Raw genomic sequence first — 16,341 nt, forward strand, 5'->3', positions numbered from 1 at the left:
ATATGAATGCAGCTTGCAATAAAGTATAAAATAATAAATTCATAGTATAAAATAATACATTTAATTTGTAATAAGGTAGACAAAATTAATGTAGCTTGTAATAAGGTAGAAAATAATACATTTAGCTTGTAATATGTTAGAAAGTAACACATTTAACTTGAAATAAGTTAGAAAATAATACATTTATCTCATACTATGGGTAGAAAAAATTAATGTAGCTTGTAATAAAGGTAGAAAATAATCAATTTAATGCATAAAATATTACATTGAACTTGTAACAAGGTAGAGAAAAGTGAATGCATCTCGTAACGAGGTAGAATTCCTTGACGTCTTGGGTTGGTATCATGCCTGCAGCCGGTCTTCTGGCAGTAAAAAGGCGGCGTGGAGCAGCTCAGGACCAAAGCAAACCATGGCGGCAGAGCGCAGAGCGTGCAGGAAGTGAGCTCTGACAGAAACAAGGTGGAGAGGGACCCGGTGGGACCAAGGCTTACCTGCCGTCACCGTGTCCCGGTTCCTTAGGCTCTGCTCCTGCACACAGGCACGCCGCTGGATCTCGAAGCGTCTGGAGAAGCCCTCCTTGGGCTTCCAGAGCGACTGCAGCACCAGGGGGCGCTCGCTGTCCCCCACCACCCGGAAGCATTCCGTCGTCCACTGGTTGTCTGCGCCCGTCTGCCCAATCACGTCACAGAGCACATAGTCTTGGGTGTCTTCTTTTTCCAGACAGTACCTGGAGGACAAGAGCAGACATTAAGGAGATCCCAGGACACCATGAAGCGCCGCTTCTGGGTTCTTGCTCACCTCTCCAGAGCCTCCTTCACCAGCTCTTTGGCGTTGGACTGAGTGGTGGCCAGCACGCTCTTGTAGTTGGTTCCCTGACAGATGTTGCTGCCAAAGATCTTCAGGATGCCGGGTATGGACTTCTGGCTGGACAGCTCTGCCGGGTCGTCGGCGGCCTGTGGGTCTCTGGATGGGCCGTGCCAAGGGTTGGGGCTTTGGTGGAAGACACTGGACAGCCGGTTGTTGTGGCGGCGGATCTTGCTCTTGGCCGGCTGGCGGACTCCGACGCTCTCAGAGGATCGGACCATGCTGTCCGACTTGTTGGACCTGACGGAGGAAGAGAGGTTCTGAGGTTCTACACCAAGAACTGGACCAGAGGAGACAAGATGAGTCCCCAAACTTCAATCTAATGATGACATCGATCTGTTCAGGACAACAGACTTCCATCTTCAGATGGAGCGCTCCAGCTCCAACCATCAGAACAACTGTGAGAAGCTACATCGTCAATATGGACTAAGCCCTCCGAGGAACGTGTCCAGAACGTTCTTCAATCTGTGACACCAACAATTAACAGGGTATACCTAATGAAGTGGCTTAGGGCGGCAAACAGTCAGTGTCTAGGGGGGCAAACAGTCAGTGTCTAGGGGGGCAAACAGTCAGTGTCTAGGGGGGCAAACAGTCAGTGTTGTGGGGGGCAATCAGTCAGTGTTGTGGGGGGCAAACAGTCAGTGTCTAGGGGGGCAAACAGTCAGTGTCTAGGGGGGCAATCAGTCAGTGTCTAGGGTGGCAAACAGTCAGTGTCTAGGGGGGCAAACAGTCAGTGTCTAGGGGGGCAATCAGTCAGTGTCTAGGGGGGCAATCAGTCAGTGTCTAGGGGGGCAATCAGTCAGTGTTGTGGGGGGCAAACAGTCAGTGTTGTGGGGGGCAATCAGTCAGAGTCTAGGGGGGCAATCAGTCAGTGTTGTGGGGGGCAAACAGTCAGTGTCTAGGGGGGCAATCAGTCAGTGTCTAGGGGGGCAATCAGTCAGTGTTGTGGGGGGCAAACAGTCAGTGTTGTGGGGGGCAATCAGTCAGTGTTGTGGGGGGCAAACAGTCAGTGTTGTGGGGGGCAATCAGTCAGTGTTGTGGGGGGCAATCAGTCAGTGTTGTGGGGGGGAATCAGTCAGTGTCTAGGGGGGCAAACAGTCAGTGTCTAGGGGGGCAATCAGTCAGTGTCTAGGGGGGCAAACAGTCAGTGTCTAGAGGGGCAAACAGTCAGTGTCTAGGGGGGCAATAAGTCAGTGTCTAGGGGGGGAATCAGTCAGTGTCTAGGGGGGCAAACAGTCAGTGTTGTGGGGGGGAATCAGTCAGTGTCTAGGGGGGCAAACAGTCAGTGTTGTGGGGGGCAAACAGTCAGTGTTGTGGGGGGCAAACAGTCAGTGTCTAGGGGGGCAAACAGTCAGTGTTGTGGGGGGCAATCAGTCAGTGTTGTGGGGGGCAATCAGTCAGTGTCTAGGGGGGCAAACAGTCAGTGTTGTGGGGGGCAATCAGTCAGTGTTGTGGGGGGGAATCAGTCAGTGTCTAGGGGGGCAAACAGTCAGTGTCTAGGGGGGCAAACAGTCAGTGTCTAGGGGGGCAATCAGTCAGTGTCTAGGGTGGCAAACAGTCAGTGTCTAGGGGGGCAAACAGTCAGTGTCTAGGGGGGCAAACAGTCAGTGTCTAGGGGGGGAATCAGTCAGTGTCTAGGGGGGCAAACAGTCAGTGTCTAGGGGGGCAAACAGTCAGTGTCTAGGGGGGGAATCAGCCAGTGTCTAGGGGGGCAAACAGTCAGTGTCTAGGGCGGCAATCAGTCAGTGTCTAGGGGGGCAAACAGTCAGAGTCTAGGGGGGCAAACAGTCAGTGTCTAGGGGGGCAAACAGTCAGTGTCTAGGGCGGCAAACAGTCAGTGTCTAGGGGGGCAAACAGTCAGAGTCTAGGGGGGCAAACAGTCAGTGTCTAGGGGGGCAAACAGTCAGTGTCTAGGGGGGCAATCAGTCAGTGTCTAGGGTGGCAAACAGTCAGTGTCTAGGGGGGCAAACAGTCAGTGTCTAGGGGGGCAAACAGTCAGTGTTTAGGGGGGGAATCAGTCAGTGTCTAGGGGGGCAAACAGTCAGTGTCTAGGGGGGCAAACAGTCAGTGTCTAGGGGGGCAAACAGTCAGTGTCTAGGGGGGGAATCAGCCAGTGTCTAGGGGGGCAAACAGTCAGTGTCTAGGGCGGCAATCAGTCAGTGTCTAGGGGGGCAAACAGTTAGAGTCTAGGGGGGCAAACAGTCAGAGTCTAGGGAGCAAACAGTCAGTGTTGTGGGGGGGAATCAGTCAGTGTTGTGGGGGGGAATCAGTCAGTGTCTAGGGGGGCAAACAGTCAGTGTCTAGGGGGGCAAACAGTCAGTGTCTAGGGGGGCAAACAGTCAGTGTCTAGGGAGGAAACAGTCAGTGTCTAGGGAGCAAACAGTTAGTGTCTAGGGAGCAAACAGTCAGTGTTGTGGGGGGGAATCAGTCAGTGTTGTGGGGGGGAATCAGTTAGTGTTGTGGGGGGGAATCAGTCAGTGTCTAGGGGGGCAAACAGTCAGTGTTGTGGGGGGCAAACAGTCAGTGTCTAGGGGGGCAATCAGTCAGTGTTGTGGGGGGCAAACAGTCAGTGTTGTGGGGGGCAATCAGTCAGTGTTGTGGGGGGCAATCAGTCAGTGTTGTGGGGGGGAATCAGTCAGTGTCTAGGGGGGCAAACAGTCAGTGTCTAGGGGGGGAATCAGTCAGTGTTGTGGGGGGCAATCAGTCAGTGTCTAGGGGGGCAAACAGTCAGTGTTGTGGGGGGCAATCAGTCAGTGTTGTGGGGGGCAATCAGTCAGTGTTGTGGGGGGGAATCAGTCAGTGTTGTGGGGGGGAATCAGTCAGTGTCGTGGGGGGCAATCAGTCAGTGTCTAGGGGGGCAAACAGTCAGTGTCTAGGGGGGCATACAGTCAGTGTTGTGGGGGGCAAACAGTCAGTGTTGTAGGGGGCAATCAGTCAGTGTTCTGGGGGGGAATCAGTCAGTGTTGTGGGGGCGCAGTCAGTCAGTGTCTAGGGGGGGCAAACAGTCAGTGTTGTGGGGGGCAAACAGTCAGTGTTGTAGGGGGGAATCAGACAGTGTTGTGGGGGGGAGTCAGTCGGTGTTGTGGGGGGGAGTCAGTCGGTGTTGTGGGGGGGAACAAATCACTGTTCTGGGGGCAGACGGATGTTCCGATAACGTTCCGGTGAGTTGATTAACAGCCTGTTAATTTACTTGCATGAAAATAATCATATCTATCATGAAAACCTGAGAAACGTCCCAAAAAAAGGTAGAATTGAGAAACAAGCTGTTCTGGTAAGGCACGGGACAAGGGCTCAACCTATGGTTCACTCCCTCAGTGTGGACCAGCCAAGTGACGAAACATTTCAGAAAAACACTAGTTAATCTCGTGTTTCCCTCCAGAGCATCAAAAAGAGAAGAAGTGGTTAATGAAATGTGTAAACTTTAAAAAGATAGAACTGAAACTTACAAAGACTGAATGCAGGCCTGAATGTTGCCAATAGTCTGTATTTCTTCTCTTTGAAAAGGAACATTGGGAACGTTATGAGGTGAGAGTTCAGAAATAACAGCAAGTGAACATCTAGATTTTGAAAGCAGAGGTCACCTCTCCAAAAAAAGAGTCTTAAGCCCCATTTACGTGGGCTTTTTTAGTGGAATTGGAAAACTTCTATAGCTTTTAGGATATTCGTCAACATATCAAAGGTCCTCAGGGACACTGCGCAACTTTTTGAAAAAAGGCTCTCAAGGTGGAACTTTTAGACAACACTGTCTCCGTGGCAACAGACAACTTTCATGGAACACTGCTATTGGTCATGAACTAGGGCTGCCACAAACAATTATTTTGATAGTCGACTAATCACCAATAATTTTTTCCATTAGTCGACTAATCGGACTATAAATAAATTGAATGTAAAACATACAGCTTACCACACCAGCATGAAGCTGCTCTTATATAACCATCATTAGTTTTCAGCTTGAAGTGTTTAAGGTATATGTTCACTAAAAATAAATATAATTAAGATCATTCATTAAACCTTTAAGGAAATATGGTTGTCGCAATAAATACTTAATTGTGTAGAATAAAGTGCAAACAGCTGCTAAAAACTAAGGAAAAGGCACTCTCCTAAACAACACAAAAATATATACTTCAGGTTTATTTTTTAGGTTTTTTTCTTTCCTTAATTTGTCTTTGGCATCAAACATAGAAACAATGAGGTCGGCACCTGTAACTAAGGAATTATTAAGGTTTTGGTCTTACTGCCTCAAATATAACAAAAGTGCATTTTGTGCTCACAACTGTATTCAACTTCACTACTCTGACTCTAGATCATCCTAAACTGCACAAAACTCTTGTCCATAGCCAAGGAAGTGAGCATTTGTCTATGTGTTGGAGAAAGACTGGCTCTCTTCTGCTGCAGAGAACATCGCTCCGATGGCTGGAGGTTGCAGGGCTGCACAACTGCTCCACACATCACAACAGACTTTTTTAGCACTGAAACATAACGTTGGAAACGTTGGTGTGCTACGGATGGCTAATGAATCAAATCATCATTGCTAATGTTAACGTTTACAGCTATATGAGTAAGTAGTAAGTTCGCCCTCTGATTACACTACTATTGGTCAATTTGATGTCATGAGCCACAACGTGATTCCTTTTCAGGTGATCGTGCCTTGCTGCTGTGCTGCCGTGGAAGGCAAGCTCTGTCTCGCAGATATTGCATTGCACGCTTTTCTCTTTTATTTTCTTCAAATGCTGCCACACTTTTGAGTTCCGTTGTCACCAGGTAGCCATGATACCTGAGCCCATCTGGTAGGACTTCAGGTGACGTCACGGCTGAACCCCATTACCACGACTGCACATGTGCGCCAAGGACAGAAAGGCAGTCACGGCAGTGCAAGGTGCCGCTGCAGTTTGGAGAGAAAAGCAAAGATTAAAAAAAATTAAAATGACGTGTCGACTATTAAATTACTTGTTGACAATTTTAATAGTTGACATAATTGTGACTGGTCCAGTAATCATGGCAGCCTATCATGAACACCAAGTTGGTAGTGACCAACTAGTATTCCTGCACATGCTCAGTAGAGCCAATCAGAAGTGTCCTCTGTGGTGTCATGACTCCCAGTCCATATTCTCCTGAGACTTGGTACTTTTATTTTGACAGTCACCTTAACAACAATCCAACTTGGTGGTCTGTCCACTAGAACACCATTGTTCTCCCAGTGTTAATGCTTAGAGCTCATTGATCTCTGCTGCGTGTGTGTGTGTGTGTGTGCTATCAGTACTAAAACAAGCAACAGCAACAACTAGTGGTCAAACTTTTCTGAAATGAACACACCAGAGCGGTGCATTTTGACTTGAAAAGTTGTGAAAGAAGGGATAAAGGAGAGAGGCTTTGAGGCTGACGGACGACCTGAGTGCTTCAATCTGGTTTGATTTTATTGAACATAAAGTCCCTGAACGTGTTGGAAATATCAACTTCAAACTGGGCTCATCCTGAGGCTCATCGCCATGGTGATGGCAGCAGTGCTGCCACCTGATTGGCTGATTACATTTAAGCATCAGGAGCCAAACAGGTGGATTTAATGTGAATTATTGACATTGGTCACTTCGCTCCTGACTGTTGTGTAGAACTGCATATAAATTACTACAATATATTATATTAATTATATACTATTACAAGGGGAAAAAACAGATGTCTGCAAATTAAGTTTGCCAGAAATGAGTTCTGATGTGTAAAAATAGAAAAATGCCTCATTATAAAGGACTTATAGTTGTTCAGCTTAAACTGAGAGAGGGGCATTGATGGGAGGCATTTGGGGATAAACAGGTGACGTAGGGCATTTTTGGAGGTGATGTGGGGTATTTGAGGTCAAAGGAGGCGATGTGGGACATATGGGAGTATCTAGGAAGGTAAAAGGGTGAGTTGTGGGGTATTTATGAGGGGGAAAGCAGGTGATGTGGGGTATTTAGGGTCAAAGCAATTGTTGTTGGTGTTTGTGGGGGTTACTTAGGGTAATAACAGATGATGTGGGGTAGTTGTATTAAAAGATAATGTTGCATATTTGGGGGTATTTAGGAGGGTATATGGGGGATTTATGGGGTAGGGTCATTTCTGTGGTAAAAACATGGGATGCTGGGTATTTAGGAGGGTAAAAGCAGGTGATGTGGGGTATTCAGGAGGTATTTAGGAGGGTAAAAGCAGGTGATGTGGGGTATTCAGGAGGTATTTAGGAGGGTAAAAGCAGGTGATGGGGGTATTCAGGAGGTATTTAGGAGGGTAAAAGCAGGTGATGTATCAGGAGGTATTTAGGAGGGTAAAAGCAGGTGATGTATCAGGAGGTATTTAGGAGGGTAAAAGCAGGTGATGTATCAGGAGGTATTTAGGAGGGTAAAAGCAGGTGATGTGGGGTATTCAGGAGGTATTTAGGAGGGTAAAAGCAGGTGATGGGGGTATTCAGGAGGTATTTAGGAGGGTAAAAGCAGGTGATGTATCAGGAGGTATTTAGGAGGGTAAAAGCAGGTGATGTATCAGGAGGTATTTAGGAGGGTAAAAGCAGGTGATGTATCAGGAGGTATTTAGGAGGGTAAAAGCAGGTGATGTATCAGGAGGTATTTAGGAGGGTAAAAGCAGGTGATGTGGGGTATTCAGGAGGTATTTAGGAGGGTAAAAGCAGGTGATGGGGGTATTCAGGAGGTATTTAGGAGGGTAAAAGCAGGTGATGGGGGTATTCAGGAGGTATTTAGGAGGGTAAAAGCAGGTGATGGGGGTATTCAGGAGGTATTTAGGAGGGTAAAAGCAGGTGATGGGGGTATTCAGGAGGTATTTAGGAGGGTAAAAGCAGGTGATGGGGGGTATTCAGGAGGTATTGAGGAGGGTAAAAGCAGGTGATGGGGGGTATTCAGGAGGTATTTAGGAGGGTAAAAGCAGGTGATGGGGGTATTCAGGAGGTATTGAGGAGGGTAAAAGCAGGTGATGGGGGGTATTCAGGAGGTATTGAGGAGGGTAAAAGCAGGTGATGGGGGTATTCAGGAGGTATTGAGGAGGGTAAAAGCAGGTGATGGGGGGTATTCAGGAGGTATTGAGGAGGGTAAAGGCAGGTGATGGGGGTATTCAGGAGGGTAAAAGCAGGAGATGGGGGTATTCGGGGGTGGTATTTGGGGTACAAAGATGGTTGTAGGGGTATTTGGAGGGTCGACCAGTGGTTGTGCGTGTGATGGGGAAGAACCAGGGGACGGGAGCGACTCACTGGACGGATCCATTGCTGGGCTTCCTGCCCAGCTTGGCGAGGCGTCTCTTCGGGGAGCGGAGCAGTAAACCCACCGGGAAGTTCACGACTTGTTTCGGGCCGCTTCTCTCCTCGGAAATCATAATTTATCCACTTTTAACAGAAAACAACTTGTAAAGAAAACTAAACTTCCGCGAACGGAGCATCCTCCGCGGCTCGCCGGCTAACGGTGATTTATTCCTACTTCAGTTCCAGAAGTTTATCTCCAAAAGTGACGGGAAAGTGTCTGAATCCTCCAGCGGAGCCTCGGTACCGCTATGCCGGCTGCTGGAGACGTTATCCGGGGGGAAGGGACTTCTCGAGCACTGGAAGAGAACCGGAGCAGCGCCGAGACTTTTTTCAAACTCCTAAAATCCAAATTCCCAGAAGATAAAACAGTCGTGCCCGGAGGGGAAGCTCCTCGGAGAGCGAGGGGAGCCTGAGCGGGCCGTGTGCGGAAAGCAGCGGCAGCAGAACCGCTGCAAGTGGCGCATGGTCCATACTGGGAGCCGCCGGGAAGACGAAGCCGCACCGCCGCACCGGGAGCTCTGGCAGAATGAATCAAACGACCGACTGCCAACCGGAGAGCCAAGCCGTGACGTCACGCTCAGGAGGCGGGGCCACACAAACTGCGGTCAAGCCAGCCGTCCTGCAGTTGTGTACTGCCGTCAAGTGAGCCCGCAACTTGATTTTAACTACGCTTTTATTAGTGCCTTTACGGTAAAACACAAGCTAGTGTACGGCCGCAAAGGCTGAAAGGAAACCCTTCAAAATAAAAGCCCTGAAACTAACGATAGATTGACACAGACAGACAGACAAGATAGAAAGATGTTGGGATTTATGGTTGGTAATTAGCATTCATAATTATTGTAAGTAATAGATTACTGAAAGTAATTTAGGAAAAATTTGAATTACTAATGAAGTAAACGGCCATTTACTCATCAGCAACTCCTAGAGTAATTGAGTAATTACTCAAAAGTTTAAAAAAATATCCAAAATAATTTATTAATAAAAAAATATAAATTTGAATAAATTGGTTATAACACCACCACCACCTAAGCTGGAAATAGCTAATACCAAATTTCAGTCTCGTTTGTCAAAAGGTTATTTAAGTTAGTTAATATTTCTGTGTAAATATAACAATCTTAAATAACAAGGAAGGTGTGAGATTCGAGCACAGACTGTTACAAACCAGTGAATTGTCAACAATAAATACACAATGATTACCAAGAATCGATCAATTCAGTTAAAATGCGTTTATTAACAAAAAAATAATTCAGGAATTATTCATTAAAACAACACAATCAAGTAATAACCATCAAACACGGAGATCTAATCTATTAAACAGCAAACACTATGTACAAAGAAAGAGGGTGTGTGTGTGTGTGTGTGTGTGTGTGTGTGTGTGTGTGTGTGTGTGTGAGTGAATGTGTGGAAGCCTGAGTGGGGATGTAATGACCACGAGTGTCCACCAGGTGGCGGCGGACCTTGGAGGGTCAGTGTCAGTGGGTGTAATGACCTCGAGCGTCCACCAGGTGGTGGCAGGCGTCTGGTTCGAGGCAGTAACCGGAACGACCACTACGGGCACGGTGGCGCACGGAGGGAGAATGCAATGAATCGACGTGTCCACCGAGTGGCGACCTTTCAAGAGATTGCAATCACCCACGCGGCCACCAGAGGCGCTCGGCGCACTCTTTCTGGACGGCGTGACGTCACTGTGCTCGTGCACGGCTCGTGAGCCTGCTTGGAGCGCGCCTGGGGGCTCGTGTCCGAGAAACCTCAGGGACGGTGAACTCCACACGGTCACACAAGCGCATGGAGGACAGCTGTTGCCGAATTGCGCGATCGTTAGTGAGGAGAGGAGAAGAGAGAAAGGAGGACAGAATCTACTGTGTGTCCAGCTCTGCACACTCTCAGTCTGCACAAGAGTCTAAAAATGAGAGTGAGACAAGATCTAGGCTCCAGGAGCAGAGGGGCAGACTGAGAGAGAGCTGCACAGTGCGGAGGTTCATGTGGATGGGAATCTAACGCGCAGACACAGATTGGTTGAAAATACGGATCAGGTCCCTGAGTTCAACACAATAATAAAACACACAGCAATATTAAAGTCACGTTAATATCATTGCCTGCCCAGACTCTAAGCCTTACTCAGTGGGACGAGGGTGAACGTGCTTCGTGGCCGGTGAAAGTCCGTTGATTTCCCGGCTGCGGGCTGGTTTCTCTGGCGTCCCAGGGAAACAAGCTGAACTGTCTGTGGACAAGGAAAAGTCCACAGGGTGATCCCAGGAGTGATCAAGCTTCTTGACATTTCGCAGTTACATGTTTACAGTGACGATTTCATAGAGATGTGTTCATAGAGACAAGTTCATAGAGACGTGTTCATAGAGACGTGTTCATAGAGACGTGTTCATAGAAACATGTTCATAGAGACGTGATAATAGAAACGTGTTCATAGAGACATGTTCATAGAGACGAGTTCATAGAACATTTTCATAGAGACGTGATAATAGAGACGTGTTCATAGAGACGAGTTCATAGAGACGTGTTCATAGAGACGTGTTCATAGAGACGAGTTCATAGAGACGTGATAATAGAGACGTGTTCATAGAGACGAGTTCATAGAGACCTGTTCATAGAGACGTGTTCATAGAACATTTTCATAGAGACGTGATAATAGAGACGTGTTCATAGAGACAAGTTCATAGAGACGTGTTCATAGAGACGTGTTCATAGAGATGTGTTCATAGAGACAAGTTCATAGAGACATGTTCATAAAGCCGTGTTCATAGAGACGTGTTCATAGAAACATGTTCATACAGACGTGATAATAGAGACGTGTTCATAGAGACGTGTTCATAGAGACGAGTTCATGGAGACGAGTTCATAGAGACGTGTTCATAGAGACGATTTCATAAAGACGTGTTCATAGAGACGTGTTCATAGAGACGTGTTCATAGTGACGATTTCATAGTGACGATTTCATAGAGACGTGTTCATAGAGACGTGTTCATAGTGACAATTTCATAGAGACCTGTTCATAGAGACGTGATAATAGAGACGTGTTCATAGAGACGTGACAATAGAGACGTGTGCATAGAGACGTGAGAATAGAGACGTGTTCATAGAGACGTGTTCATAGAGACTTGTTCATAGAGACGAGTTCATAGAGACGTGTTCATAGAGACGTGTTCATAGTGACGATTTCATAGAGACCTGTTCATAGAGACGTGATAATAGAGACGTGTTCATAGAGACGTGTTCATAGAGATGTGACAATAGAGACGTGTGCATAGAGACGTGATAATAGAGACGTGTTCATAGAGACGAGTTCATAGAGACGTGTTCATAGAGACGATTTCATAGAGAGGAGTTCATAGAGACGTGTTCATAGAGACGTGTTCATAGTGACTATTTCATAGAGACGTGTTCATAGAGACGTGAAAATAGAGACGTGATAATAGAGACGTGTTCATAGAGACGATTTTATAGACGTGTTCATCGAGACGTGTTCATAGAGACGTGTTCATAGAGACTTGTTCATAGAGACCTGTTCATAGAGACGAGTTCATAAAGATGTGGCAATAGAGACATGTTCATAGAGACTTGTTCATAGAGACGTGTTCATAGAGACGTGTTCATAGTGACGATTTCATATAGACGTGTTCATAGAGACGTGATAATAGAGACGTGTTCATAGAGACGTGTTCATAGAGACGTGATAATAGAGACGTGTTCATAGAAACGTGATAATAGAGACGTGTTCAATGAGACGATTTTATAGACGGTTTCATAGAGACGTGTTCATGGAGACGTGTTCATAGAGACTTGTTCATAGAGACGTGTTTATAGAGATGTGTTCATAGAGACGTGTTCATAGAGACTTGTTCATAGAGACGAGTTCATAGAGACGTGTTCATAGAGACTTGTTCATAGAGACGTGTTCATAGAGATGTGTTCATAGAGACGTGTTAATAGAGACTTGTTCATAGAGACGTGTTCATAGAGATGTGTTCATAGAGACGTGTTCATAGTGACGATTTCATATAGACGTGTTCATAGAGACGTGATAATAGAGACGTGTTCATAGAGACGTGTTCATAGAGACGTGATAATAGAGACGTGTTCATAGAAACGTGATAATAGAGACGTGTTCATTGAGACGATTTTATAGACGGGTTCATAGAGACGTGTTCCTGGAGACGTGTTCATGGAGACGTGTTCATAGAGACTTGTTCATAGAGACGTGTTTATAGAGATGTGTTCATAGAGACGTGTTCATAGAGACTTGTTCATAGAGACGAGTTCATAGAGACGTGTTCATAGAGACTTGTTCATAGAGACGTGTTCATAGAGATGTGTTCATAGAGACGTGTTAATAGAGACTTGTTCATAGAGACGTGTTCATAGAGACGTGTTCATAGAGACGTGTTCATAGTGACGATTTCATATAGACGTGTTCATAGAGACGTGATAATAGAGACGTGTTCATAGAGACGTGTTCATAGAGACGTGATAATAGAGACGTGTTCATAGAAACGTGATAATAGAGACGTGTTCATTGAGACGATTTTATAGACGATTTCATAGAGACGTGTTCATAGAGACGTGTTCATAGTGACAATTTCATAGAGACCTGTTCATAGAGACGTGATAATAGAGACGTGTTCATAGAGACGTGACAATAGAGACGTGTGCATAGAGACGTGAGAATAGAGACGTGTTCATAGAGACGTGTTCATAGAGACTTGTTCATAGAGACGAGTTCATAGAGACGTGTTCATAGAGACGTGTTCATAGTGACGATTTCATAGAGACCTGTTCATAGAGACGTGATAATAGAGACGTGTTCATAGAGACGTGTTCATAGAGATGTGACAATAGAGACGTGTGCATAGAGACGTGATAATAGAGACGTGTTCATAGAGACGAGTTCATAGAGACGTGTTCATAGAGACGATTTCATAGAGAGGAGTTCATAGAGACGTGTTCATAGAGACGTGTTCATAGTGACTATTTCATAGAGACGTGTTCATAGAGACGTGAAAATAGAGACGTGATAATAGAGACGTGTTCATAGAGACGATTTTATAGACGTGTTCATCGAGACGTGTTCATAGAGACGTGTTCATAGAGACTTGTTCATAGAGACTTGTTCATAGAGACGAGTTCATTGAGACGTGTTCATAGAGACGTGTTCATAGTGACAATTTCATAGAGACCTGTTCATAGAGACGTGATAATAGAGACGTGTTCATAGAGACGTGTTCATAGACACGTGTTCATAGAGACGATTTCATAGAGACGTGTTCATAGAGACGTGTTCATAGAGACGTGTTCATAGTGACGATTTCATAGAGACCTGTTCATAGAGACGAGTTCATAAAGATGTGGCAATAGAGACATGTTCATAGAGACTTGTTCATAGAGACGTGTTCATAGAGACGTGTTCATAGTGACGATTTCATATAGACGTGTTCATAGAGACGTGATAATAGAGACGTGTTCATAGAGACGTGTTCATAGAGACGTGATAATAGAGACGTGTTCATAGAAACGTGATAATAGAGACGTGTTCAATGAGACGATTTTATAGACGGTTTCATAGAGACGTGTTCATGGAGACGTGTTCATAGAGACTTGTTCATAGAGACGTGTTTATAGAGATGTGTTCATAGAGACGTGTTCATAGAGACTTGTTCATAGAGACGAGTTCATAGAGACGTGTTCATAGAGACTTGTTCATAGAGACGTGTTCATAGAGATGTGTTCATAGAGACGTGTTAATAGAGACTTGTTCATAGAGACGTGTTCATAGAGATGTGTTCATAGAGACGTGTTCATAGTGACGATTTCATATAGACGTGTTCATAGAGACGTGATAATAGAGACGTGTTCATAGAGACGTGTTCATAGAGACGTGATAATAGAGACGTGTTCATAGAAACGTGATAATAGAGACGTGTTCATTGAGACGATTTTATAGACGGGTTCATAGAGACGTGTTCCTGGAGACGTGTTCATGGAGACGTGTTCATAGAGACTTGTTCATAGAGACGTGTTTATAGAGATGTGTTCATAGAGACGTGTTCATAGAGACTTGTTCATAGAGACGAGTTCATAGAGACGTGTTCATAGAGACTTGTTCATAGAGACGTGTTCATAGAGATGTGTTCATAGAGACGTGTTAATAGAGACTTGTTAATAGAGACTTGTTCATAGAGACGTGTTCATAGAGACGTGTTCATAGAGACGTGTTCATAGTGACGATTTCATATAGACGTGTTCATAGAGACGTGATAATAGAGACGTGTTCATAGAGACGTGTTCATAGAGACGTGATAATAGAGACGTGTTCATAGAAACGTGATAATAGAGACGTGTTCATTGAGACGATTTTATAGACGGGTTCATAGAGACGTGTTCCTGGAGACGTGTTCATGGAGACGTGTTCATAGAGACTTGTTCATAGAGACGTGTTTATAGAGATGTGTTCATAGAGACGTGTTCATAGAGACTTGTTCATAGAGACGAGTTCATAGAGACGTGTTCATAGAGACGTGTTCATAGTGACGATTTCATAGAGACCTGTTCATAGAGACGTGTTCATGGAGACGTGCTCATAGAGACTTGTTCATAGAGACTTGTTCATAGAGACGTGTTCATAGAGACGTGTTCATACAGACGTGATAAAAGAGACGTGTTCATAGAGACGTGTTCATAGAGACGTGATAAAAGAGACGTGTTCATAGAGACCTGTTCATAGACGTAATAATAGAGACGTGATAATAGAGACGTGTTCATAGAGACGTGACAATAGAGACGTTTCATAGAGACGTGATAATAGAGACGTGTTCATAGAGACTGTTCATAGAGACGTGATAATAGAGACGTGTTCATAGAGACGTGATAATAGAGACGTGTTCATAGACACGTGTTCATAGAGACGTGATAATAGAGACAAGTTCATAGAGACGTGTTCATAGAGACGTGACAATAGAGACGTGTCCATAGAGACGATTTCATAGAGATGTGTTCATAGTGACGATTTCATTGAGACGTGTTCATAGAGACGTGTTCATAGAGACGTGACAATAGAGACGTGTTCATAGAGACGTGATAACAGAGACGTGTTCATAGAGACGATTTTATAGACGTGTTCATAGAGACGTGTTCATAGAGACGTGTTCATAGAGACGTGTTCATAGAGACTCGTTCATAGAGACCTGTTCATAGAGACGTGATAATAGAGACGTGTTCATAGAAACATGTTCATACAGACGTGATAATAGAGACGTGTTCATAGAGACGTGTTCATAGAGACGAGTTCATGGAGACGAGTTCATAGAGACGTGTTCATAGAGACGATTTCATAAAGACGTGTTCATAGAGACGTGTTCATAGAGACGTGTTCATAGTGACGATTTCATAGTGACGATTTCATAGAGACGTGTTCATAGAGACGTGTTCATAGTGACAATTTCATAGAGACCTGTTCATAGAGACTTGATAATAGAGACGTGTTCATAGAGACGTGTTCATAGAGACGTGACAATAGAGACGTGTGCATAGAGACGTGAGAATAGAGACGTGTTCATAGAGACGTGTTCATAGAGACTTGTTCATAGAGACGAGTTCATAGAGACGTGTTCATAGAGACGTGTTCATAGTGACGATTTCATAGAGACCTGTTCATAGAGACGTGATAATAGAGACGTGTTCATAGAGACGTGTTCATAGAGATGTGACAATAGAGACGTGTGCATAGAGACGTGATAATAGAGACGTGTTCATAGAGACGAGTTCATAGAGACGTGTTCATAGAGACGATTTCATAGAGAGGAGTTCATAGAGACGTGTTCATAGAGACGTGTTCATAGTGACTATTTCATAGAGACGTGTTCATAGAGACGTGAAAATAGAGACGTGATAATAGAGACGTGTTCATAGAGACGATTTTATAGACGTGTTCATCGAGACGTGTTCATAGAGACTTGTTCATAGAGACGAGTTCATAGAGACGTGTTCATAGAGACTTGTTCATAGAGACGTGTTCATAGAGATGTGTTCATAGAGACGTGTTAATAGAGACTTGTTCATAGAGACGTGTTCATAGAGACGTGTTCATAGAGACGTGTTCATAGTGACGATTTCATATAGACGTGTTCATAGAGACGTGATAATAGAGACGTGTTCATAGAGACGTGTTCATAGAGACGTGATAATAGAGACGTGTT

At 45.1% G+C, this 16,341-nt stretch overlaps 1 protein-coding gene across 1 annotated transcript in view; it reads right to left on the reverse strand.

Moving 5' to 3' along the window:
• Positions 1-8,706, reverse strand: part of radil2a (Ras association and DIL domains 2a) — a 60,069-nt gene extending 51,363 nt beyond the window's left edge. The window contains exons 1-3 of the mRNA XM_080510847.1: positions 8,090-8,706; positions 799-1,104; positions 492-727 (exon numbers count right to left, since the gene is read on the reverse strand). Coding sequence (XP_080366973.1) covers positions 492-727; positions 799-1,104; positions 8,090-8,211 — 664 coding nt within the window. The 5' untranslated portion in view covers positions 8,212-8,706. The remainder of the gene's footprint in view (positions 1-491; positions 728-798; positions 1,105-8,089) is intronic.
• Positions 8,707-16,341: the final 7,635 nt, after the last annotated feature.

The sequence above is a fragment of the Blennius ocellaris genome (genome assembly GCF_963422515.1).
Source record: "Blennius ocellaris genome assembly, chromosome: 16".
In the NCBI taxonomy this organism is placed as follows: domain Eukaryota; kingdom Metazoa; phylum Chordata; class Actinopteri; order Blenniiformes; family Blenniidae; genus Blennius; species Blennius ocellaris.